Source organism: Equus caballus, chromosome 7, assembly GCF_041296265.1.
Source record: "Equus caballus isolate H_3958 breed thoroughbred chromosome 7, TB-T2T, whole genome shotgun sequence".
In the NCBI taxonomy this organism is placed as follows: Eukaryota; Metazoa; Chordata; class Mammalia; order Perissodactyla; family Equidae; genus Equus; species Equus caballus.
This window is the reverse complement of record NC_091690.1, coordinates 61401172-61428034: the sequence shown is the minus strand read 5'-3', so window position 1 is coordinate 61428034 and position 26863 is coordinate 61401172. Positions and strand designations below refer to the sequence as shown.

Here is a 26863-nt window from a genome sequence, read left to right as displayed (position 1 = left end):
GTTTGATGGAGCGGACCCACTGCTTATCTGGAGAGTATGCCCTCACTCTGGCTGTACACAGTTGTCCAAACAGGGCCTCAGCCAGCCTTGAGGAAAGAGACAAAACCCTGTGTGCTCCGGGAAAAACCAGAGGCCCCAAGCTCTGGACCCTAGGAGAGTGTGAGGCTTGTGGGCATAGCAACTTCAGAGTCATTTATTAAGTTTTGGCTTATGTCTTGATTTTCCAGCGACAGGAATGCTATTATGAACAACTCCTTATAAGTCACACAGGATCTAGAGGCTAAGTGTTCTCACTAATTTCAGTCTGCCGGAAACCCAGATAAAAAGTCACTCCTCCTTGAAGGAAGTCTCTACCTGCAGCTGCTGGTGTCAGTACTGGAATCTCCTCCCAGCGTGACCTTCATTGCTTCTGTCAGGGTGACAGCCTCCCCAGAACTGTCACCATCCAAACTCGCCCTTCCTCCAAGAGCAGAAGCTGCAGCGGAGGGCACCTGTGCAGCCACCAGCTCTGACATCTACTTGCCTTCATGTGAGTAAGTCCCACCTCACCCCTCAGCTCCTATGAAAGGGCTTCTCTCCAATCCGCCTCCCTCCCTCTTATCAGGCAGAGAGCTAGCCCTCCACAGCGTTCTGCAGCCTTTGAAGTGAACGGAACATGAATGCTTATTCTTGTGGTTTTCCTAATCTGTGTACCAAGGGCTGCAGCGGCAGTGATCCTGTGTTGAAATAAAACGGGATACTGGTCTGAAAGAGCAGGAAGCATATTCCTTTTATAGACAGAAACCTCCTGCTTTACTCTGGAAGTGCCTGTCCTTACCTCACTTTCAAAGTGTGAGAAATCGCTGCCCTTTCCAGGGACAGCTATGGGGTGCTCATCCTGGCAAGCTGGCTTGTTTTTCACTACCTCTCACCTCTACTGAGTTGAAGGAGACCCTAGAGGCCTCAGAGAGTGTCTAAGAAATGCCTGGGCAATCTGCTGAAAGCTGAAAATAAGCCTCCGATTTACCTCTTTGTTGTCTTTTTTCAAGGTCAGATTGGCTGATGATGTCAATCAAAACAGCCAAACTAGCTTCCCTCTTACCTCTGTTCCAAAGGGCTCTCCCTCGCCTATGAGATGTGTAACGGCTACAAATAACCAACACATGATACCTTCCTCAATTAGCTCTCATACTAGCAGCTAACCATAGAGTTGTTATCCTAAAAATAAAACTAATAATAATAATCTGATAATGAGTAGCTAACATAATTAGAGAATTAGGCCCATACAACATAGGGACATTTTGATGCATTTCCTAATTTAATCCTCTCTGTAACCCTGTAAGGAGGGTATTGTCACTATCCTATTTTGCAAATGAGGAAGCAGGCTTTCCCAGGGTGTTGTCTCTTCTGTCCGCCTCCCTCCCAGCGGCCTCCACCCTTCCCCACCCTGCCCTGTGCCCAGAGGCTGACTGAGCCTTACAGCCTGCACAACCCGGCCCCCTTGTGAGCTGACTTTGGCAGGCCTGAGAGATCAGAGGGTGGGAGGAGAAGAAGTCTTTCCGGCTCCCTCCCTTCTTGAGCACCAGATTCCTCCCAAGAATTCCTCCACGGACTGCTTATCTCCTCCCATAGGCCCCCTCCCTGGTGCTCACGCTCCCTGGGCTCCACTACAACGTTTCTTCCCTTCTACCTCCCACCCTAACAGGAATGGGGGCTTCCCCCTGTTGCTAGATCCTGGGTGATTCTCTCTGTTTGTCCCCTCAAGCCTGTCTTCACTTCCATAAGTAGCCACTTCATTAAAGTCTCTTCATTTGAACGAATCTAGAGCAAATTGTGCTGCTGACAAGTCACTGACTGGTACACCCAGCAAAAGAGGTGCAGACCAGAGGTTCAACCCCACAGTATTTGGTAATAGGAGAGAGGAAAGGTGCACTGATAGCAAAAGAAATGACATTAGAAGAGCCATCAGCAAGTTGTAGAGAGTGTTATGGGAAATTGAAGGCCAACAAAAGTACTTTGTAGAAGATGTGACATTGTGTTAGGCCATTAAAAAAACAAGTAGAATTGAGACAGGTGGCTAGGAAGGAAAGAGTTTCAAATACCTACAAAGGCATTGAGGCAAAAAAGCACACCACATGCCAGGAACAGAAGGGGTTCAGTCCCAGAGGTGGAGTGAGCTCATGGATGGGGTTTGTCTCCTGTTCTGTGAAATGTTACTACCATATTGAAAAAAAGATTCCACTGTCAAATAAGAGTGGGTAACTTTGAGATAAATGAGCTTAACGAGGTTTCTTTACTCAGGACTTCTCAGAGCAGGAATGCTAATATGCATATTTGGTTACTTTTTTCATGGACAATCTATTAACATCTTCCAGAAGTGTAGATGCAAATAAAGTATGGGAAACACAAGTTGTCCAATAGGATTCTACAGTCCTGTGGAAGTCCGTGGCATATTAATTCAGCATGATCAAGGTTGCCCCAGGGAGAGAAGCTCAAGGCATCCTGCCCTACATACCCACCTGTATCATCCTATGGGAAGTATAGGACGTCATGACCTGATCAGATCTGATTCTTATCAAAAGTTATAGGACCACCCAACAGCCAGACCCCACCTACACTGATAACATTTTAATGACATTTTTAACATAATCTTTCCTTTGTCTTATAAAGAGAGAACTCACATACCCATGCCTTATAAATTTAGCCCTACCCTCAACCCATGCCTGCAGCTCTTCACTGCCCATGGGTCTTGTCCCCATGCTATTCTCTGAATAAAGGAGCACTACTACCAGACCTTGAGAATCCAAGAAATCTTTTGACTCCTTGGCTCGCGGAGCCCACATCAAGAGCACACTGTGGCAGGAGCCTGCCCGGTAGTGCAGTGGTTAAGTTCACACATTCCGCTTTGGCTGCCCAGGGTTCACTGGTTCAGATCCCGGGTGCAGACATGGCACCACTTGGCATACCATTCTGTGGCAGGCATCCCACATATAAAGTAGAGGAAGATGGGCATGGATGTTAGCTCAGGGCCAGTCTTCCTCAGCAAAAAGAGGAGAATTGGCAGCAGCTGGCTAAGGGCTAATCTTCCTCAAAAAAAAAAATAGAGCACACTGTGGCAGCCAGAATTCAGAGCATATTCCAAAGGGTTCTGTAGGAAATTAGTGGTGTGGGGACTGGAATTGGCCACCCCAAGATATGTCTCTTTGGCATGAGGATTGTTTGGGGCTGGTTGCTTTGCAGACAGGGAAGGAGGCTCTGAGGGGTGGAACTTGCTTGCCCTTTGTTAGGAGACATTTACATTGTAAAGGAAATCTCCATCTATAAAGGTGGCTCCCTCTCATACCAGGAAGAAGAAAGGAGATGACCTTCTCTCTAGAAACTCTTAATCAATGCCAAAGGCAAGGACTTAAATCTGCATTTTGCTTACTCCCCCTCCCAAGGTTGGCATTTCTTTAAGGGTTAAGCATCTTTCCTTAGGCTAGGAACTGATTGCTGCGCTCACCTGTGACCACCCAGCTTGAGACAATAGACTTGCCTCCTGCTACGCCCACCAAGATAGCAGACCCACTATCTGCTGTGTCCATCAAGCACTGTGCCAACAGGGCAATCTTGTGACTATTGTGGGAGGGACATTTCAATCATATGTGAAACAGCCTGTTTGGGAGTATATAACCACTCTGTGCACCCCACTTCTTTGGTGCCCTTTCTTCCTTTGGGAAGAAAGGCCCCGAGCCATGGTCCTCATAAAGCTTTGTTTAATTTTCTCTTGCTATTCTGTCTCATGTGAATTTAATTCGTTCTCTGGCCAGATGAACCCACATTTAGGTAGAGGAAACTTCTTCCTCCTCTACAGTGGGAATGTCACAAGTCATGAACAAATGACACCTTGAATGCCGTCATGCAGCCATAGCATGAGTACTGCAATGTAATTAGCAAGGCCAAGTGGAAATTGAATTTGCTATGTTCTCATCACCCACAAGGAAAGAATGGTGAATGGGCATCAAACAGAAACTCAGATTCGTATCCTGGAAAATATTGGAGCCCCAGTGGTAAAATTTCACATACAATGTGCCCTGCTTTTAGTGGCTGGCAAACCAAATTATTTCAGACCTGATATTTTAACCTAATTAGAATTTTACTTATTAATTTATTTAATCATTTATTAAATAAATGTTAATTGAACCTTTACTATGAGCCAGGCTCTCTGCTAGACTACAGAGGAAAACCACAAAAACTAGAAAGAAAAACAAGACAGAGTTCCTGCTCATAAATAAGGAGCTTTGGACCATTTGAGGTTGAACATGTAAATATATAATTACAATGTAAGATATAATTTCAATACAATTCTCTGAAAACACAGAGAATGAACTTGCATATCCAGCAATGAAGGGTTTGGAAGCCTTCAGAGGAGAGCTGATATTAGAGCTTGAAGGATGAGTAGAATTTGCCAGAGGAAAAAGGAGAAACCTCATGAAAGACACTGAATTTGAATATCCAGACCCCACATTTAACCACATAAAAGCTTATTCCTTATAAGACAGAAAAGATAGAATCCAATATTTGTGGATAAATATAAACATAAATTAAAAACAAAAGAATTTCCCAAAAATGCTCCTTAAAGTTATAGGGACTTTGGAGAAAATTTTATAACATAAATGTAAAGAGAATATCAAAAGATTATTAAAGTCTATTTCAAGGCCAGTTGCTTTGCTGCCTCTCCTTGAGTTAAAGGAAGAAAAAATTCTTAATTTTCTCTTTTGTTCTTGATCATGGGGTCCATGCAAGTTACAGTACATCAGAGAAGCCCAGTGCTGGCCACTGGGGACCTTCTGAATTTGACCAGAGAAAATAAGAAACATGCAGTTATTTAAAATGTTTCTAATTTTCAGTTTAGAATAGTGCCCACAGTATACAGGAAATTGCTAGTACCAAAGCCTGTTTTTCTTCCTGATAATTTTCAATGGTTGTATTCTTTTAAGTGGGATTAGAATAAGGTTTTTCCTTGCTGTGCAGCTTTTTTTTTAGGGTACCGTGAGTACCAACGTGACAATTTAACCCTACAACTACTTTATATTTTAAGCTTTTATCTATTATAACCTTACATGTTTATATTCAGAGTGTGCCAACTACTTATATTTCCAAACATTTAAAATGAGTAATCTATACTTAACAAAAACAGGAATTCGTAAAAAGTTTTCAGTCCAATACAAATAAATCTGTTTTGTTATAGAGTGTTGTAAAGTCTTTTTCAGTGGTTCTTTTTGTTAGCTCTTTTTTTTTAAATTATGGGAGTTTGTTGTGGTTTTGTTTTTACCATGTAAGATTTTAAATCCACCATCATAAGGGAAAAAATTTGGCTTTTCCCTTAAAACACTGACAAATGTATAGACCTGCAATATTAGTGATTCAACAGAGGTTTGTTGAATGAATGAATGAACTGATAGTGCCATAAGAGAGGCAAGAGGAAGACAAAAAAAATACAGTCCTGGCTCCCATTTGAATCTGTAATTTTTCCTAAATTCAATACTAAGAAACTCTCTGTTGTTTACAGACCAGACCTATGACAAGAAGATTTGGGGGTTGAACAAGAGTCCTGAGACAAATTTCTTCTTAGAAAGCTGGGATTAAACTTTTTAGCATTGATAATATAACAATTTGATTCATTCACTTGTTCATTCATTCATTCAATAATTTTTTAGTATTTATTGAGTATTCACAGTAGTAGTGATAATAATAATATTAACAATAGGTAATGCCAATTTAGAATTTGTTATGTGCTGAGCCCTGTGCCATGTGCTTTGTACTGTATACAGCCCTGAATTAGCCCCATTGTACAGATGAGAAAAGTGAGGTGAAGAAAGTCACATAACGCACTCATGGTCATCAAGCTACCAAATTGAGTTGAAGTCAGTCTGTTTGGAATTCCATCTTCTTCAATACCCAGGACCCCATGATAGGGGTGCCCTGTGATAAAAACATGTGCATTGTCCTCCTGTGAGAATTAAAATGTCTTGGCCTGACCTGTGGCAGAGTGGTTAAAGTTCTGTTCACTCTGCTGTGGAGGGCTAGGTTGCGAGTTTGGATCCTGGGTACAGACCTACTCCATTCACCAGCCATACTGTGGAGGTGCCCCACATATAAAAAAATAGAGGAGGGGGGTCATCTCAGTAACTGCAGCAGCTAAGTTCGCGCATTCCACTTTAGCAGCCTAGAGTTCACCGCTTTGGATCCCAGGTACAGACCTGCACACCGCTCATCAAGCCACGCTGCGGCAGGTATCCCACATATAAAATAGAGGAAGGTAGGCACGGATGTTAGCTCAGGGCCAGTCATCCTCAAAAAAAAAAAAAAAAAATAGAGGAGGCTGGGTGCAGATGGTAGCTCAGGGCTAATCTTCTTCAAGCAAAAAAGGAGGAGGATTGGCAGCGGATATTAGCTCAGGGAGAATCTTCCTTAGCAAAAAGAAAAAAGAATTACAATGTCATAGACTCAAAGCTGTAAGAGTAAGTCATCTAAGCTCTCTTTTTATAGATAAGAAATCAAGGCCAGTAAGTGAGGTGATTTACCCAAGGTCACAGCCAGGTTTAGAACACCCTCCCCCCACCCACAATCCCCTGTGTTGTCTCTCATTTCAATTCTCTTTTCACTCACTACAGGAGCAGAAAACCCCCACGTATTGAGTAAACTACTAGATCAATATTATCACAACAGAAATAAGAAACCATGTAGAAATGATTTTTAAATATGTAAATTTGTCCCCTTAGAAGTAATCCTCAATGATAACTTTCAAACTGACTTAAATTGTTGAAGCCTCATTCAAATCTTGGCCTCATGAAAACGAAGCACTAAGAATGAGTTTTGCAGTTTAGAGTTGGTATTGGGTCTCTCATCTCTCTGCCACCTTAAGTTTCCAATTATCTTTCAGCCCCATCTGCTCTGCTGCTCTGAGGCCATTTAACAGACCATTATGAAGTGACTGCACAACTGGAACAAAAGCAAGATAGAATTAAAGGAGGTTTAGGGCTGGAGCGACATCGGCAACTGATTCAATGTCCTTGTCATAAGCTCAAGAAAAGGCAGGACTGGGGAGTCAGGTGTGGGAAGCAATACAACACAATGAGCCTGGTGAAAGAATGGGACAGATAGGGAAGAAGTCCCAGTTGTCTCACTTACTAGTATAGCACTGGGTGTCCTGTTTAACCACTTGGGACCTCAGTCTCCTCATCTGCAAAATGGGGAGAATCATAGTCCCTATTTTTCTGTTTGTCTTGAAGATTATGTGGGGACTGCTCTTGGTCATGCCAAGATATGTCTCTTTGGCATGAGGATTATTTGGGACAGGGAAGGAGGCTCTGAGGAGTGGAACTTGTTTGCCTTTTGTTAAGAGACATTTACATTGTAAAGGAAATCTCTACCTGTAAAGGTGCCTCCCTCTCTGCACCAGGAAGAAGAAATGTGATGACCTTATCTCTAGAAACTCTTAATCAATGCCAAAGGCAAGGACTTAAATCTGCATACCAATCTTATTCCTGTTTCTGGTAACCTCCTGTAACTGACTCCTCCCACCCCCAAAATCCTCCTTTGTCTTTTGCTAGATATGATATTTAAGTGGGTGCTTCAGCCATTTTAGCAAGTTGCTCAGCTTGCCTGACCTCTCCCATGTATACATGTTATAAAGCTTTGTTTGATTTTCTCCTGCTATTCTGTCTCATGTGAATTTTATTCGTTCTCCAACCAGACGAACCCAGACAGGGTAGAGGAAATGTCTTTCTCCCCTACAATTACATGCAATAAAGTCTATTCCACACTACCTGGCACAGAGTATGCACTCAATAAACATAGCTATAACTATTACAATCCAGTCCTAGTTCTGCCCCCTCCATTCACCCATTGATTTTCTTGTTTATACAGTAGAGAAACACACTGAGATAATGTATGTTAAAACCTTGCTCAGATCTTCATCCTTTGAGCTTCAGCTCAAATTCTGCCATCTCATGGAAGCCTTCAGCACCTGTGAGAGTGGGAATTAATGATTCTCTCTTCCATGCTTTCTGGCTGTACCCTGATCCAGCCTGTATCTCACTGTCTCCTGTATTTGATTTTGTTTTGTTTACATCCATAGCATAAATTCCTTGAGGAGAAGGACATCTGCTCTCTCTCTCCCACAGTCGCTGTACAGTCACCTTATACAGAACGACACTCAGTAGACATAGGGGCCTTGCCCTGAATGCATTTTGTAGAATTATTTTATTTAGTTCATATTCGTTTATAACATTGTGTAATTTCAGGTGTACATTATTATATATCAGTTTCTGTATAGACTGCATCTTGCTTACCACCTATAGTCTAGTTTTCATCCATCTCCAAACGTATGTGCCCCTTTACCCCTTTTGCCCTCGCCTCAGCCCCTTCTCCTCTGGTAACTGCTAATCTGTTCTCTACATCCATGTGTTTGTTTATCTTCCACCTATGAGTGAAATCATAGAGTGCTTGTCTTTCTCTGTCTAGCTTATTTTACTTAACATAATACCCTTGAGGTCCATCCATGTTGTTGCAAATGGGACGATTTTGTCTTTTATATGGCTGAGTAGTATTCCATTGTATATATATATACCACAGCTTCTTTATCCACTCATCAGTTGATGCGCACTTGGGGTGCTTCCACATCCTGGCTATTGTGAATAATGCTGCAGTGAGCATAGCGGCACATAAGTCTCTTTGAATTGTTGATTTCAAGTTCTTTGGATAAATACCCCAGAGTAGGATAGCTGGATCATATGGTAGTTCTATTTTTAATTTTTTCAGAAATCTCCATGATGTTTTGCATAGTGGCTGCACCAGTTTGCATTCCCATCAGCTGTGTATGAGGGTTCCCTTTTCTCCACATCCTCACCAACATTTTTTATTTCTTGTCTTGTTAATTATAGTCATTCTGACAGGTGTAAGGTGAAATCTCATTATAGTTTCGATTTGCATTTCCCTAATAATGAGCGATGTTGAACATCTTTTCATGTGCCTGTTGGCTATCTGTTTATCTTCTTTGGAAAGATGTCTGTTGATATCCTTTGCGCCTTTTTTGATCAGGTTGTTTGGTTTTTTTGTTGTTGAGTTGATGAGTTCTTTTTTATTTTGAAAATTAACCCCTTGTCAGATATATGATTTGCAAATATTTTCTCCCAGTTTGTGGGTCGTCTTTTTGTTGTGTTAATGGTTTCCTTTGCTTTGCGGAAGCTTTTTAGTCTGATGTAGTCCTGTTTATTTTTTCTTTTGTTTCCCTTGCCTGAGTAGACATGGTATTTTAAAAGATTCTGCTAAGACCCATGTCAAAGAGTGTACTGCCTATATTTTCTTCCAGGAGTTTTATGGTTTCAGGTCTTATATTTAAGTCTTTAATCCATTTTGAGTTAATTTTTGTATATGGTGTAAGATGATGGTGTACTATCATTCTTTTGCATGTGACTGTCCAGTTTTCCCAACACCATTCATTGAACAGACATTCCTTTCTCCATTGTATGTTCTTGGCTCCTTTGTTGAAGATTAGCTGGCCATAGATGTATGGTTTTATTTCTGGGTTTTCACTTCTGTTCCATTGATCTGTGTGTCTGTTTTTCTGCCAGAACCATGATTTTTTTATTAGTATAGCTTTGTTGTATATTTTAAAGTCAGAGCCTGTGATGCCTCCAGCTTTGCTCTTTTTTCTCAGGATTGCTTTGACTATTTGGGGCCTTTTGTTGTTCCATATAAATTTTAGGATTCTTTGCTCTATTTCTGTGAAGAATCCTATTGGGATTCTGATTGGGATTGTATTGAATCTGAAGATTGCTTTAGGTAATAAGGACATTTTAACTATGCTTGTTCTTCCAATCCATTAGCATGGAATATCTTTCCATTTCTTTATGCCTTTTTCCATTTCTTTTAGTAATGTCTTATAGTTTTCAGTGTGTAGGTCTTTCATTTCCTTGCTTAAATTTATTCCTAGAAATTTTATTCTTTTTGTCACAATTGTAAATGGGATCCTATTCTTTTTTTTTTTTTTTTTTTTTTTTTTTTTTTTTTTTTTTTTTAAAGATTTTATTTTTTCCTTTTTCTCCCCAAATCCCCCCGGTACATAGTTGTATATTCTTCGTTGTGGGTCCTTCTAGTTGTGGCATGTGGGACGCTGCCTCAGCGTGGTTTGATGAGTAGTGTCATGTCCGCGCCCAGGATTCGAACCAACGAAACACTGGGCCGCCTGCAGCGGAGCGCACGGACTTAACCACTCGGCCACGGGGCCAGCCCCTGGGATCCTATTCTTGACTTCTCTTTTTGCTAGTTCGTTATTAGTGTATAGAAATGCAACTGACTTTTTAAGTTGATATATACAACATCCCATCCAAAATCAGCAGGTTACACATCCTTCTCAAAGCACATAGAACATTCTCAAAGATAGACAATATTTTGGGACAAGGCACACCTCAATAAACTTAAGAAGATTGAAATCATATCACACATCTTTTCTGATCACAATGCTGTGAAACTAGAAATCAACCACAAGAAAAAAGCTGGGAAAGTCGCAAATATGTTGGGACTAAGCAACATGCTACTGAACAACCATTGAATCAATGAAGAAATCAAAGGAGAAATCAAAAAACACCTGGACACAAGTGAAAATGAAAACATAATATACCAACTCTTATGGGATGCAGCAAAAGCAGTACCAAGAGTGAAATTTATAGCAATACAGGCATCCCTCAACAAACAAGAAAAATCTCAAATAAGTAATCTTAAACTACACCTAACAGAACTAGAAAAAGAAGAACAAACAAAGCCTAAAGTCAGCAGCTGAAGGAAAATAATAATTAGAGCAGAAATAAATAAATGAAATAGAGACTTAAAAAGACAGTAGAAAGGATCAATGAAACTAAGAGCTGGTTCTTTGAGAAGAGAAGCAAAATTGACAAACCCTTAGCCAGAATCACTAAGAAAAAAAGAGAGAAGGCACAAAAAAATAAAATTAAAAATGAAAGAGGAGAAATTATAATGGATACCACAGAAATACAAAGGATTATAAGAGAATGCTATGAAAAACTATATGCCCACAAATTGGATAACCTAGAAGAAATGGATAAATCCTTAGAATCATACAACCTCCCAAAACTAAATCAAGAAGAAATAGGTGCCAGCCTGGTAGAGCAGCGGTTAAGTGCACACGTTCCTCTTTGGCGGCCCAGAGTTCACCAGTTTGGATCCTGGGTGCAGACATGGCACCACTTGGCATGCCATGCTGTGGTAGGCATCCCACATATAAAGTAGAGGAAGATAGGCATGGATGTTAGCTCAGGGCCAGTCTTCCTCAGTGGACAGAGGAGGATTGGCAGCAGTTAGCTCAGGGCTAATTTCCTTCAAAAAAAAAGAAAAACAAGAAGAAATAGAGAATGTGAGTAGACCAATCACAGTAAAGAGATTGAAACAGTAATCGAAAACCTCCCAAAGAATAAAAATCCAGGACTAGATGGCTTCTCTGGAGAATTCTACCAAACATACAGAGAAGATTAATACCTATTCTTCTCAAACTAATCTGAAAAACTGAAGAAGGCGGGATGCTTCCTAACTCATTCTATCATTACCTGATACCAAAGGCCATCATTACCCTGATACCAAAACCAGACAAGGACAACACAAGAAAAGAACATTACTTTTTCTTCAGCCAATATAGTTCATCAGCCAATATAGCTGATGAACATAAATGCAAAAAGCCTCAATAAAATATTAGAAATTGAATACAGCAATATATTAAAAGGACCATACACCATGATCAAGTGGGATTTATACCAGGGATGCAGGGGGATGGTTCAGCATCCACAAATCAATTCATTTGATATATCACATTAACAAAATGAGGAATAAGAATCACACGATCATCTCAATAGATGCAGAGAAAGCATTTGACAAGATCCAACATCCATTTATGATTTTAAAAAATCTCAATAAAATTGATATAGAAGGAAAGTACCTCACTATAATAAAGGCCATATATGACAAGCCCACAGCCAACATCTTACTTGACAGTGAAAAACTGAAAGCCATCCCTCTGAGAACAGGAACAAGACAAGGATACCTGCTCTCACCTCTCTTATTCAACATAGTACTGGAGGTTTTGGCCAGAGCAATTAGGCAAGAAAAAGAAATAAAAGGGATTGGAATTGGAAAGGAAGAAGTAAAATTCTTGCTGTTTGCAGATGACAAGATTCTATGTATAGAAGACCCTAAAGAATCCACCAGAAAACTATTAGGAATAATCAACAACTACAGCAAAGTTGCAGGGTACAAAATCAACAGAATGCATTTTTAAAGACTCAATTGCTATGCCCCTGAAAAGTATTTGAGAATTATGATTACAGAGTTGAACTGAGTTCTTACAAAGAAGTGAGGGTTTGGGGTTTTTTGTTTGTGGGTTGTTTTTTTTTTTTTTCAGGGAGGGGAGTGGAACAAGTAGAAGAAGAAAAGCAAATATCTATCTAGGCTCAGCATGAGGACACCTGCTATTTACACAGGGCATTTTTCTTGGAGATCAAAGTACTCTACAGATCTGTCGTTGTCCTCATGGCAGTGACAATGACAACCTAAGAGCCAGGGAGTATCTTCTCATTTTGCTGTTGACATCAAGTGGTACTTGTTCAAGCCCTGAGCTCTCGTGGGTCCCCTGCAGTTACAGCTCCTTTGGGTTACTGGGCAATAGGCCTGACACTGGCTGTGGGAGTGGCAATAGGGGAGGGGACCTGCTCTTGGGTCCTTCTGTGCCTCGGTTTCCCTTTCTGAGTGATGGAAATCATTGCTTTGTTCTCATTGATTCTATCGCCCCAAATTGGTTACAATGTAATTTTTTAAACTGCCAGGAAAAATGAGCAATGAACATCAAAGTAGGTTGAGGCGGTGCTGAAAGACCATACCCCAAAGCAAAGCTAAGGCACCTTCTTTTTGCATAACAGATATAACCATAGCTAATATTTATTAAGGGCTTACTGTGTATCGGGCAGTGTGCTAAACACTTTATGTGTATTAATTCATTCAATTCTAAAACAACCCTATCAGGTAGTCCCCATTTCACAGAGGAGGAAACTGAGGCACCGAAAGGTCAAGCCAAAAGCTACTCAGCTAGTCAGTGGCAGAGCCTGGAAGGGTACTCACATGGTCGAGCGGCACTAGTGCACTGTGAATCATGCTGCCGTACTGTCTTCCTGTGGCCACCTCTTTAATTTGGCGCCTAGCACAATGCTGCGCATGTAATCGGTGCTCAGTATTTGTTGAACGGGAATAAAACTAATAAAACTCGAGGCTGGTTGAGAAGCCTCTCTCTTCTTCCCCTCCTTCCAGTTCCACGCCCAGCTCCTCTATTAAAGTAAGATATTTGACTTTTAATCGTGGTTCTCCCACGGGGAGCTACAGACCCTTGGAGAGCCATAATTTAAATTTTTTTCATATTTGTGATTAAAAAGTGAATATCATTAGGATAACTATCTGATACCTAGTACCGCCTTGTGATTTCAGTGCCTGTGTGCTATGTGTTGGCACCAAGAGTCACCACTTCACTATTTATGCTACTAAGAAAGCAAAAGCACAAAGTTATTCTCTAAACGATGTATCAGAGTCAAGGGAAAGCTAAATATTTGCAATGACATAAGGTGTGAGCCAGGGGTGTGGTAGCTGGAACGGAGAAAAGAGGTGAGAAACGTGAGTCAGTACAGGGCACCTCACATCCCATGAGCGCGGTAGCAGTTGAGTCAGCGTTACTAACTTGAATTTTATAGTTCTGGGAGGAGATTTTTATATTTAATTTATGAATTTGTTTTGGTTTTATTCCAGAGTTGTTCCAAAGCTATAACATCAGTTTATATCTGGTTCTATGTTTACATACAGTAAGGCAACATTTTAAAAGAAAATAATTTAAGTCAAAACTGGGGAAGTCTAAGAAAATGTTGCCCTTAACATGGTAGAGAATATCGGTTTCCCTCACATTTGAGAAACACCACACAATGGCAGGTGTTCCGGCTTCCCCATTTAAAATCCATTGCAAACATACACACGTTAGGTAGTCATTTACACCTCGATGCGAAATAGTATGTTAGCTCCCCGCTTTCTGAAAGTAGGCTTTGATGGGAGAAAGGAAGGCTAAGGGGCTTGATAGGAAAAAAAAAAAATGTGGCCTCAGTGCAAAATCGTGCCCTACCACTCAATAACTGTGTGGTTTGGGGAAAGTCATTAAACCTCTGTAAACCTCAGGTTCCTCGTCTGTAAAATAGTGGTAATCTGCACCTTCTTCACCACATGCGTCTATATGTAGCTGGTTCACAGAAGGCGCTCAATAAACGGCCATCTATATAAAATAGCGATGTACTAGGGAGAGAATAGAAAGGCTGTAGCCCGAGGTTATTAAAAGGCACAGTCACCGGCCCGGCGAGGGGAAGGCCCCTTGGAGTGACTTAGGAAAGCAGGCCGGCTGGGCGAGGAGGTGGCTCCACCAGCTGGTGCCCTGAGACAGAGCTGAGCCGGTGGGCTCAGCCGCCCGCCTGCCACTCAGAAGCTGCCAAGCCGCCGCCGTGCTCCGGGCCGCACGCGCCCGTGGGTGCCGTCGGGGATGCGAAGCCTCCGTGGTCCTGCCACCCCAGTGCAGGTTTCCATTCCGCGGAGGCCCCTGAAAGATCGGGTGAAGCGGAACGGAGCCGGGTCACAGCCTAAAAGCTCTCCAAGTGCATGTGGCGTAGGGAGCGCACGGGGTTTTCTGGCAACTCTTCACATTTGCGGAGGGACTCCCGGCGCACGAGGTGTGGCCCGCGTCCCCAGTTCTAGGTTGCGGGGTCGGCCTTGGGGGCACCCGGCCTTGGCCAGTAGGCAGCGGACTGCGGCCGCGAGGGCTCTGAGCTCCCTCAGGAGACTGCGCCGGGGCCCGGGGGTGCGTGGCGTGAGAAGGGTGGCGGCGCGTGGGTCCCGGGCAGGGGAGGGCCCTCCCGGGAGCTGGAGCGGGCTGGCGCCGAGCGGCCCCGGCTGCCGAGTGACGCTGCGCCGCCGGGCCCCACCTGCACGGGGCCGCACGGGCCGCTCCTGCCAGGGGCGCGCGGCGAGGGGAGGGGGCGCGGGCCGCGGGCGCGCGGGGGGCGGGCGGCGGCCGCGCGGCTTCCCCGGAGCCGGAGGCGGGGCGGGCGGTCCGCGGGAGGCGCGGGGGGCGGGCCCGCCCCGCTGCCGGCGCTGCTCGGCCGCCCGCCCGCCGCTCGCACTCGGTGGCGCCGCGGGGCAGGCATGGGAGCCGCGCGCGCCCTCCCCGCGCCCACACCTGTCTGAGCGGCGCAGCGAGCCGCGGCCCCGGCGGGCTGCTCGCGCGGGTAAGGACGGGCGCGGCGAGCGCGGAGCGGGGAGGAGCGAGACAAAGGGCCGGGGCGCTCCGCGCGGGGGCTGTGGGCTGCTGAGGGCACCGGAGCCGTCGCCGGGGCCGCCCTCGGAGCCGGAGGGCTGGGACCGCGGGCCTGCCGGGGCTCCGCCAAGGCTCCGGGGCTGCAGGGCATCTGTCTTCACGCAGTGTCTTCCGTGAAGCGGATGGGGAAAACAGGCTTTGAAACTGCTGTCTTGGATGCTGGGTGCTGGGTGGGAGTAGAGAAGGAGCCGGCTCCGGGCAGCCTCTCCTCCGGCTGGGGCGATGACAATACCCCCACGCCCTCCACACACACATTCTACCACCCCTTATTTTCCTAGAGTTTTGCATATGTGTATCCCAACAAGGTCTGAATAGTAATATTTAACCCGGGGCACGTGATTGTGAACACACCTTAGCAAGCCAGGAAAGTGCAGCCAACACAGGTTGGGGAATAAGATCTTTTTCTCTGGAGCCTTAGTTGATGACCTTGTGCTTCCCGCAGGGTGCTAACCCTAGAAACTACTGTGTGAACTATCAGCAGTTGTTGGAAGCAACTGTTTCTTCTTTAGCCTGTGGACATTCTCCACAAGTTAACTTTTAAATAAAAGCAAAGAAAAAAAGTTTAAAAAGTGTTTTAAGAGAAGAGGGAGAATTATTTAGATGAAGGAAAACCACCACCACCCCCAATACAAATTTGGTTTGCTTTCGAACACCTCAGGAGAAAGCAGCTGATAAAAATCCTGTTTGTTTTATTGCCCTTTGGGCGACACCCAGGAGACTTCAGAAACAGCCCTGGCTGGCGGAAAGCTCCTGGTTGGTCAGAATCAGTGTTGGGATGAGGCTGGCTTCTCTCAGTTCCTGAACTGAACTTTAAGGGTCCGTGTGCGCTCCTCAGAGGCAGGTAGGCCGATGCCAGAATCGTCTTCACGTGGTGATGTGGGAAGGAGTTGAATTTACAGTTTGAAATCAGCTGTGGCCAAAAATCAAATGCCAAATTAATAACAGGATATTTATTGCACTTATTTCAGGATCTTGTGCTTAAGAGCATTTAAAATAGGCCTTATAACTGTGTCTCTCAAGAAGTCTCAGTGCACTGGAGGTGCCTTGGGGAGAAAGAAATAAAGTAATGACACAAAAGCCACTCTATTTACTTGTCAAAGTGTTTGTGATCATAGGCACACCGTCTATATTTGAATAGATTGTTTCATTTATATTTTTCCCACTTAAAGTCTAGAGATAACTTCTCATGCCTTTCCTGTGCCAGAACTCAAAAGGAAGCATTTTTCCAAGGTAACTAATATAGATCTCATTTTTTAAATACCGACAGCTTGTTCAGGTAGATGGTGAATGGGGGTGCATTTTTCTGTCTGTAGCGTAAGTGCCAAAGTGCCCATTAGCGAGTCTAAGAACACTGCTGGCCCCAGTCTGCAGTGCTGAATCGTCTCAGGTTCTCCCGCACGTCTCTTCTCGTAGATCCCCTAGGACTGAGTCCACTAGGCATTGTTCCTGCATAACTCCCACTGACTCTGGGGAATTCGTTTCTCATGGTCTCACCATTGAAAGTTTTATACTCTGTATTCTTGTTCTGCTGCCAGGTTTGTCCCAGCCTCACTAAGGTAGTTCATTTTGCCTAAAATCTGATAGAGAAGAAGTTACACTTTGACCACAAGATTATGTTTAGGGTGGCTGGATTTATAAATGCCCTGCATTTTTTTTTTTCCTGTACAAGATTGTAATTCTTAAATCATTATGTGATTAGGTCTGTTTTGCTTTAACAGGTTCTGTGACTAGGAGAATGAGAGCAAGCCTGGCTGCAGAGTTTTCACAGAGCTTTGTTCACTTCTAGGTATTTGCTTTAGGCATTAACATGGTTTCACTGTCCAATATCCCTGGCCACAATTCCATGGAAAACCCTTTGTCATCCTTCCAAATGATGTCCGAAACTTTTATCTTCACAAACTTTCCCACTGTTTCTTCCTGTCATTACTGTTTATAGTGGTCACAGGAATTTATACGTTGTACAATAGAGAATGTATTTCCTAACAATTAGATTTTCCCTCCCAATACTTGTTTGCTATAGGACTTAAGTCATTTTCTCAGACAGTTGCCCTCTTGAGGAGACCTGCGTTGTTGCAGTTTTGAAGACTAAGGTGCAGACTCGGAGGGAGCAGTCTCAGTGCCCAGTCTCCAAGCAAATGATTATTGTTTGCACATCCGATAGCATGCAAAGTCCCTTCACTGTAAGGTTGTTGGTGGGCTTATGAAGTGGTAGCATCCTCATAAAGTACAAACATTTTTAGAGAGTGGACAGTGGGACCATGGCTCATACTGAGGGATGGAGCATGGAATGTGTAACCCTCTTATGAGTCAGATATGCAGAGTTGGAAAAGGAATACAGTTTCCGTATTAGTAAGTGTGGTGAAAAAATATTTGCTTACCTTGATTTTCCATCCTGCTTTGCCATTTAGGTGAAGTGATGCATGCAAATACTTATTTGGGAACTTTAAAATATAGTTATATGTATGAGGAATCCTTATCCAGCAAAGGTTTATTCCTAGAAATGAAATCTTGTGGACCTGAATTTTCTTTGTCCAGATTTAGATATAATGAAGATAAGATTTGGAAATCTTCATTTCCTTTTTAAGATGTGAGTGTTCCAGACAGTTCTATAAGGATAAAGTGATTCATTTGTAAAGGCAAGAGAGAAATTGAAGTTGTGTAATCCTTTTGTTACTTTTCCAGGAGTGAGATTATGAATGCTTTTAATTCCATCTGTTTGCATCCTAAAGTGTTTGTATTTAAATAAACTTAAATGGGCATAGCACCAGCTTACCTGGAGTTTATAAAAATGGAAACAGTGATTATTTGTTTCCTGGGGAATTATTCCATTATCAGGTGAGTTGAGAAATTAATGTAAAGCCACCAACCTAATTTTAAAGCATCACAGTTGTCACTGGTGGTTTATTAATGGAGAAGGGGTCAGGTTAGGACGTGAATGCCTCAGGAAAGGCCCTCATGGGCAGGAGGGTTGGTTCCCCTTTACCCTTTTCTGAGAGCATTCACACTTTTCTGAGAGCATTCACACCCAGCCATCCCTCCAGTCTCTTCTTGGAAGCTGCCCTCTGCTGGAGGCCTTTTTTCCTTTGCAGACCAATCAGGGAAATCTTGTCCCAGAGAGGCAAGAGATCGTCAGGATAAATTTTCCTTTCCTTTTCCCCTGTGCCTCTCCCTTCCGTAATTCCATGCGTAAAGGCTCCTGAGCAGTAAATGATGGTGCAGACGCTGTTTGTAAACAACATAGTGCCTGACCTGGACTTTTGTGTCCCTGGAAAATTATAAAATTAGAGAATCTCGGACCTGCAAAGACCAGAGCTGAAAAGTCTAGTTAAAGAGGTCATCTGGTTCAGCTCACTATTCAGAACAATTTCTAAACCACGCTAAACTCAGGTTTGGTAAAGGACTGAACAGTTTAGGAAGCTTGTAACTTGAATACAGATGTCTGTTTAAATCCCTTTGGAAACCTGAGAACACAAAACTTTCCCACTTTCTGGTCAGGTATTTAAAAACCTAATCAATTTGGAATAATTGGATCTGTGTTAGCTTTTAAAAGTCTGCATTTGTTTCTAAATCTGAATTAAAGGTTTTTTTAAAGTAAAATTTCAGAGTTACACAGAAACTTTAATCAAGATATAAAATGTCAGAACAAGGTCTTATCCTAAGTGTTGATAAATAGAGTTTAAGTCATAATACAGGGACGTTGTAAGCAGTGTTTTAAACTAATGGACATTAGTGGTTTTGAGGTATCAGAAAAGTTTATTTCTAAGGAATTAAAGCTTCACCCTGCCCTGCTGGTTTAGCAGACCTTTATTTATAGATGGCCGACTTCTCCTTGACTGGCTAAATGACCGGAATGTAAGTTGTAAGGACTTTGAATTAGTAATATCATTTAATATTCATTAGGTAATATTCTATCAAGAATGTTAATATTCTACTAATATTATGCAGTAGACTTTTTAGCATCTCTTAAGCATTTGGTGATTTGTAAGTGATCCTAAAGGTCCTTGGCATAGTCATCTGTCATTTTGATGAAGAACAAGTTTGATCCTTTATGTTGAGAGGCTGGAGTGAAGCTGTGGCTAGTGAGAGAGTCTGGCTGACTGCCCAGCACACACGCCCAAGAAAAGACTTTTTCCCATTTCTCCATACCCACTAACCCTCAGGAACTGATTACTAAAACATTGTTTCTTTTTGAAAGACAGACATTAAAAAAAAAGATACGCCTTGGTGGTACTTGTGACATAAGACATGCTTCAGGGCCTTTGAAAGTATTTTTTAAACAGGGGTTCACTATACAGGCAAAGTACTTAGAAAAGTGAAATTAGAGTTAATTTTGCCTGAGAGGGGGTTAATTCATTAAGATAAGGTTACTAGACAGAGTTTTTGAAGTCTATTTGAAGTAGTTTCAGACTCTTTCCTGCCATTCTCTTTCCTGGCACCTTTGCCAATGGTCTGTTTTAATGTTTGGATAAATGGATAAAGCTAAAGACGGATGCCACTGGAGCAATTCTGGTGCAACAGATAATTCAAACTCTGTACTGCCAGGATCCAATGAACATACAAATTTCAGATTTGGGATTTGAAGATGCATGCTCTAGATGATAATATGAGCATACTTTAACTCTCATGTTCTTCATGCACATTGAAAATATTATCAACAACTTATGATAATACATAGTATAATGCTATCTCATCTTCTCCTCTCTCTCCCCCAAGAATTGTATTTTGAAAACAAGAGTACTTGGCAGCTTGGACCTCTGGATTCTGTTTTCTTCCTTAAGATACACTGAAGTAAAACTTGGCTTAACACATCTGCTGATCTATGTCAGCAGGCATTAATATTCTCCACATTAGTCAAAGTGAGGAGGGGGTGGTATGTAGGGGTCCAGAGCTCCAAGCCCCATGGGAGATACATGATTCCTCCTAGTACGCCTCACACTTGGCAGGGATTCTGGTGTAGGGGGCATTTAGCCACCTATGCAGCAACTTACATAGAGAAAAGGCTGTCCGAGTCCTAGGTCTGTGCAAGGGCTGGTGCCTCAGCCAGAGATGGGAATAGTCAGATTCAGAGCCATCCCCTGAAGTCTCCTAAAGGGTTGTCATCACACCTGTCCCACCCATAAAGTCCCCATTTAGGGGGGAGGGCTCTACTAGCATTATAAATCCTCTGCCTTGTCCACTTAGAACCGTTAGTCCTGGCAATGCCCCCAACAAGCACATACAAACACGCATGTGTGCATATACTCATGCACCTCACGATGTCAAGGATTTAGAGGAATAATTAGATGTATTTCCTCCCCACAAAAGGTCTCAAGGATCCTTCCTATTTGAAAAATGGAGAGAAACACTTTTAAAGAATCAGAAAGTCCCAAGGAATTGGCTTTTCCAGGACCTCATTCCTTTCTTTCCCATCCCTGTTCTTGACAGAAATAAAATCAAAGAGAAAGAGTCAAGCAAATAGATCCTAGAGGTGGGTGGATCAAGTACATATTTTAAAATATAGTGTGTGGGTCTTGGGAATATGGACTGGCGTGCTCACTCAGCTGGAGTAGATCAGATCAATGGGATTTTCCAGTTTTAGGTAACAGAAAGCAAAGGGCACCCCAAAGTTGCCGGCAGGTCTGTGGTCTCAAAGAGGAAGAGGGTGAGAAGAGTGAAATAGTTTCCTTCCACCTCCTGCTGTGTTCCACTGGGCTCTAGAGACCTGACCCCTCTTCGTCCTTCCTTTGGGATACTTGATTGTGGATGGATCACCCTGCCTGCTAAGTAAGCGTCTCTTGAACAGAAGATTCAGAGCCACTCAGAGCCAACTGATGCTTGAACATTTAGGAAAGTACTTCCAATTTTCTTTTTTGTTGTTGGTTTTCTCACGTGATGATTGATCCAGGTCTTTAACATAGCTTTCAGGATGAAATCCAAATTTCTTCCTTTAGTATCCACCACTCTTCAGAATCTGGCTCCTCACATCCTCTATTCCCCCCTTGCTGAGCTAAGCGTATTCCTGAGATGACTCAAACTGTTGCATGCCCCTCTAAGTGTTCCCTTCACTCTCTCTTATGTTGTCTAACTTCTGTTCAACTTCAACACCCATCTCAAGCATCGGCTCTCCTGGAAGGCCTCCCTGTTCTTCTGACTCCCCATAACGGATTTCATGCGCTTTGTCTGAGCCACCACACCATCCTCATTAGCACTCAGTACACATCATTCCAAAAAGTATTTTTTGAGCCACGCTCTTTATTCATTCACCCTTTCATTAATGCAAGTGTTAATTCAATGAATCTTTGTTGAGTGCTAGCATAGGCCCAAATTTGAGCATTTAGACCAGCTGGGAACACAAAGATAAAGACCTCAAAAAGTAACCAGCAGTAACAGTCACAATGTGATCAACCTGAGACAACATTAGAGCTTTGGATCTTTGGCAGAGATCCTGATAGTGTACAAAAAATCCAGAGGAAGAGGGAATGTTTTGTTTGTTAGAGGCCTGGCCACTCTGGAACTAAATTTATGATAGTTAAGGTTGTTCTCAATTTAAAGCCAAAAAAAAAAAGTCTCATACCCTCTTCTGAATGCACCCACCGTTTAGAAGCAATAGGAGTCCCAGGAAGTCTGACACTGTGGAGCCATCTCTCCTTGATGCCCTGGTCACTCTGTAAGCTGTGTAATTTAAACTTAGCCTGTACATGAGCAAGTTGCTCTGAAAACTTTCCAAGTGCATGCCCTAATGAGAATGAGAAGAAAGAAGGAAAGAAAGGCAGGGGACCAGGGAGGAAGGAGAAGATGAAGGTTTAGAATCAAGTGTAAAGAAGGCTCCAAATTATACGGAAATCAGGGCTGGCCAAGCACTTCATCTGGGGATTCATGACCGTATGCACGCTGCCCTGAAGAGGGCCGTCATCAGGGGCATCTTAAACATAGAAGGGAATGAACACCCTGTTTCATTTTGGGCACCCAGCCACAAGAATGTTCTGAGGTCAAGCCCTCTCGTTGTAAGTGAGACCGTTATCTAGGGATTGCTCTCCACACCCTGATTCCTGTGGAGGGTTCACAGACTTAGCAACAATGACAGGCATGCTGCGGGGCTGCTTCTGCAGTAAGCCAGTGCTCAGCCCCTTGCCCTCCTGACCTGCTTGTCTTTGTTCCTACAGAGTGGTTCTCAGCATGGCCGGGATTCCAGGGCTCTTCCTTTTCCTCCTCCTCCTCCTCATCTGTGCTGTCGGGCAGGGGAGGCCCTACGGTGCCCACTGGAAACCCACTTGGCCCACTTACCGCCTCCCTGTCGTCTTGCCCCAGTCCACCCTCAGCTTAGCCAAGCCAGACTTTGAGGCTGAAGCCAAACTGGAAGTGTCCTCCTCATGTGGACCCCAGTGTCATAAGGGGACTCCGCTGCCCACTTATGAAGAGGTCAAGCAGTACCTGTCTTATGAAACGCTCTATGCCAATGGCAGCCGCACAGAGACACAGGTGGGCATTTATGTCCTCAGCAGTGGCAGGGGTGAGTCTTCTGGAAAGTCTCGGAGGAAGCGGCAGATTTACGGCTATGACAGCAGATTCAGCATCTTTGGGAAGGACTTCCTACTCAACTACCCTTTCTCAACCTCGGTGAAGTTATCTACAGGCTGCACCGGCACCCTGGTGGCAGAGAAGCATGTCCTCACAGCTGCGCACTGCATACACGATGGGAAAACCTATGTGAAAGGAACCCAGAAGCTTCGAGTGGGCTTCCTGAAGCCCAAGTTTAAAGATGGTGGCCGAAGGGCCAATGACTCAAGCTCAGCTGTGCCCGAGAAGATGAAATTTCAGTGGATCCGGGTGAAACGCACCCATGTGCCCAAGGGTTGGATCAAGGGCAATGCCAATGACATTGGCATGGATTATGACTATGCCCTCCTGGAACTCAAAAAACCCCACAAGAGAAAGTTCATGAAGATTGGAGTGAGCCCTCCATCCAAGCAGCTGCCAGGGGGCAGAATCCACTTCTCTGGTTATGATAACGATCGACCTGGCAATTTGGTGTACCGCTTCTGTGATGTCAAAGATGAGACCTATGACCTGCTCTACCAGCAGTGCGATGCCCAGCCTGGGGCCAGTGGGTCAGGAGTCTATGTGAGGATGTGGAAGAGACAGCAGCAGAAGTGGGAGCGAAAAATTATTGGCATCTTTTCAGGACACCAGTGGGTGGACGTGAATGGCTCTCCCCAGGATTTCAACGTGGCTGTTAGAATCACCCCTCTCAAATATGCCCAGATTTGCTATTGGATTAAAGGAAACTACCTGGATTGTAGGGAGGGCTGACATGGTGTTCCTTCCTGGTGGCACTTAATGGTCTTCATGTACTTATTTTCGGAGAGGCCAGATTTTGTCATTGGTGTGTGTGTGGATGAGCAGATGTGTGTAATGCGTCAAATACCTTTTATCTAATTTTTTAAAATTGCAAGATGACTGGCTTTATTATTTGACAACTGGTTTGTGTATCATATCATTTAAGCAGTTTGAAGACATACTTTTGCATAGAAATAAAAAACATACTGATGTTTGGGGCAATAGGGACTATTTAGCAATTAAGTTAATCTTTCACTTTTTGAGAACTTTGATTTTTATTTCATCTGAACTTGTTTCAAGAGTGTATATTAAATATGTGATATACAGGAGATATAAATTCTTATGTGTGTATGTGTGTATTTTCTCTTGAGATTCATCTTGGTTTTGGGGGGTTTTTAATGCCTAATCATTAATGTTTCCAGATGGCAGTGTTCCCCACCACATACAACCCTTAGGAGCTTTCACAGTACTTCATAGGCAGTTAGAATATTTTGGATTTGGAGCATTTGCACAGTAGTCCTTGATCAGTAAAATAATTTGTTGACTATATTGGTATACATATTAAACTATGTATTACAGTAAGTCAGTATCCCAAACTGCTTTCAGTTTTGAAATAGTTTCTTGGGGCCAGCCCCGTGGCCGAGTGGTTAAGTTTGCGCACTCTGCTTCGGCGGCCCAGGGTTTCACCCATTTGGATCCTGGGCGCGGACATGGCACCGCTCATCAGGCCACGCTGAGGCGGCGTCCCATATGCCACAACTAGAAGGACCCACAACTAAAGATAACACAACTATGTGCCCGGGGGGCTTTGGGAGAAAAAGGAAAAATAAAATCTTAAAAAAAAAAAAAGGAAAAGAAATAGTTTCTCTTCCGAAAACTGTTGCTCTGCTTTTGGAGAAGACTCTGCATGTGGCTCTGCCAGCTTTGCAGCCGCCCCATAGTGGGCAAGATTGTTTATGCCAATTCTTCCGTTTAACAGGATGTCGCTCACATTTCTTGAACTAGCTGTTTTTCAGAAGACAATTATCAGGGCCTAATTAGAACAGGCTGTATTGCTACCCAGCTAAAAGTTGTGGTCGCACTAAAAACAATCATTGCATTCTACCCCCCGAGTGTAGCACATCTCCTGTTTTATCATTTGGATGGAGTAATTTAAAATGAATTAAATTCCAGAGAACAATGGATGTATTGCTCGTCAGATGTCACAACAGAATAACCACTTGTTTGGAGCCTGGCACAGTCTTACAGCCTAATCAACATTATTCTGCATAGTTTTTCAGTGTGCTTTCGGGGAGCTGTGTACTGGTGCAATTTGGAAACTTTTCTCGCTTACTAATTTTATAGTAAAAATGTTTGGAAGGTGCTTTAAGAAAAACCAATGCGGCTTTTTTTCACTAGCTTTAAAAGGGCCTCTTTTACTGGAAAAGTCTAGGCTGCAGGCATATATAATCAAGAACAATAGTAAAAGTGAAAATTGGGAGGATGTAAAATCACCATCCTCAGAATCATCACTCCAATAAATGTCTTTATGAGTGTTTTATCAATCTGGTAATCACAGTATATAAAGAAAAGACTTTGATTTATACTACGTTTGCATGTTATGCCTCTCAGCCTGACATTTCTTTCTAAATGTGTCAGTGGAGAAAAAAAACAAGTGGATTACAAGCCAGGTGTTTGCTGTGCTTGCACCCGGGGTCATTTCAGCCTGCACTGTGGCTGTTTGTGAGGATGTTCAAATACAGCACTGATGCCTAAACCTTCGCCAGGTGGCTTTTGGCTTGTGTCTTTTGAGCTTTTCAGAAGAATAATCCTGATAAGGCACTCCAGAAATGTACGACAGAGTGCTTTCTTCAAATCACATAAGAAATACTGTGCATAGCAAAGAGATGCAGGGCCGCCAGGAATCCTCTGAGTTCAGTACAGCTTGCTTTGGAATCTCACAGGAATCTGGCCTGAGGAAGATGAGAGGTCTCCATCTGTATGTCTGGTATTTGGGGGGTTTTGTTTGTTTTTGCTTTTGCTTGGTGCAAAAAGAAGTTCACTAAACACCTAGACCAGAACTGATTTATTTTTTTAACAGCTGCTCATTTTATGAAGCATCTTGATTTTGATTTTTTCTGTTTTTTTTTTTCAATTTTCTTTTCCTTCTTCTCCCTAAAGCCCCCCAGATCATAGTTGTGTATTTTAGTTGTGGGTCCTTCTAGTTGTGGCATGTGGGACGCCACCTCAGCATGGCTTGATGAGTGGCTCTAGGTCTGCCCCCAGGATCCAAATCGGTGAAACCCTGGGCCACCCAAGCAGAGCACGCGGACTTAACCACTCAGCCACAGGGCCGGCCCCTTGGTTTTGATTTTTTTGCAAAGTTGAAACATCCCTCAGCAAGGGTAGATAATGGCACAAAGTCAAAATAATATCAATGTTTAGTTCACGAGTAGATGTAAGGAATAGTACCCATATGCTATGTACAGCGTAACTCAGAACTGTAAATAAGACTGTAGAAGAATTCAACACGTCCATCTTTGCAGTGGTAATAAAAGAAGCATGGTATTAAACTATCATGGTAGTTGAAATAAAGAAGTAAGGCCTCTTGCAAGAATGTATAATTAGTGCTTTACATGTATTAGTCGTACATTGTAAGGATTTTTTCCTACTAAGGCTTAGAACAACGTTTCCCAAAGTCTGTGCCTTAAACACTCATCCCTCCAGATCTTCTACCAAAAATAGAAAGGGCACCATCATCAAGCTGGAGGCAGATGCCTCTCAATGTTCCCTTTCTTTATGGGGGGATTCACTTGCCTGTTTGCAGATTGAAAGCTCTAAGAAGTCCTGTGGTAAGGAGATGCGTTAATGTTTTAAAATCTGCATTTCAGTAAACGTCTTTGACCCCACAACCTTGTTTTTCTCATGTAATGCCTATGAGCAATTTAGTGTTCTAATGATTACACTTTGGGGATCGCTGTAACAGCCTCTGGTCAGGGTGTTGTAGAACGTGTGTCGAGCCCTGAGCGGTGTCCAGGTGTTGGTGCCTTTTGGGTTTAACTGGAACCCTGGAACCAGATTTGGAAATGATCACAGAGTAAAACAGGAGAGAAAAAGCAGAAATCATTTGTCATTGAGAAGCAG

General features: G+C 43.1%; 1 protein-coding gene across 12 annotated transcripts; it reads left to right on the top strand.

Annotated features, from left to right (window-relative positions):
* PRSS23 (serine protease 23) lies at window positions 1-24077 on the top strand. Of its 12 annotated transcripts, none has more exons than XM_070273236.1 (5): window positions 14568-14780; window positions 16139-16265; window positions 16594-16654; window positions 17143-17210; window positions 22567-24077. In XM_070273236.1, exon 5 carries the CDS (start codon window positions 22580-22582, stop codon window positions 23711-23713), a length of 1134 nt encoding a protein of 377 aa, XP_070129337.1. In that variant the 5' UTR covers window positions 14568-14780; window positions 16139-16265; window positions 16594-16654; window positions 17143-17210; window positions 22567-22579; the 3' UTR covers window positions 23714-24077. The 12 variants fall into 12 exon arrangements, with proteins under 12 accessions (XP_001489945.1, XP_005612036.1, XP_070129341.1 ...); XM_070273233.1 differs by lacking the exon at window positions 14568-14780 and adding an exon at window positions 15215-15335; XM_070273237.1 differs by lacking the exon at window positions 16594-16654 and having other exon boundaries at window positions 14636-14780.
* Window positions 24078-26863: the final 2786 nt, after the last annotated feature.

Coding starts and splice junctions, on each gene's coding strand:
- PRSS23 (XM_005611979.4), top strand. CDS start 14,710: ATGTGGCGTAGGGAGCGCACGGGGTTTTCTGGCAACTCTTCACATTTG. Junction 14,781..22,566: donor AGGGACTCCCGGCGCACGAG/GTGTGGCCCGCG, acceptor TTGTTCCTACAG/AGTGGTTCTCAGCATGGCCG.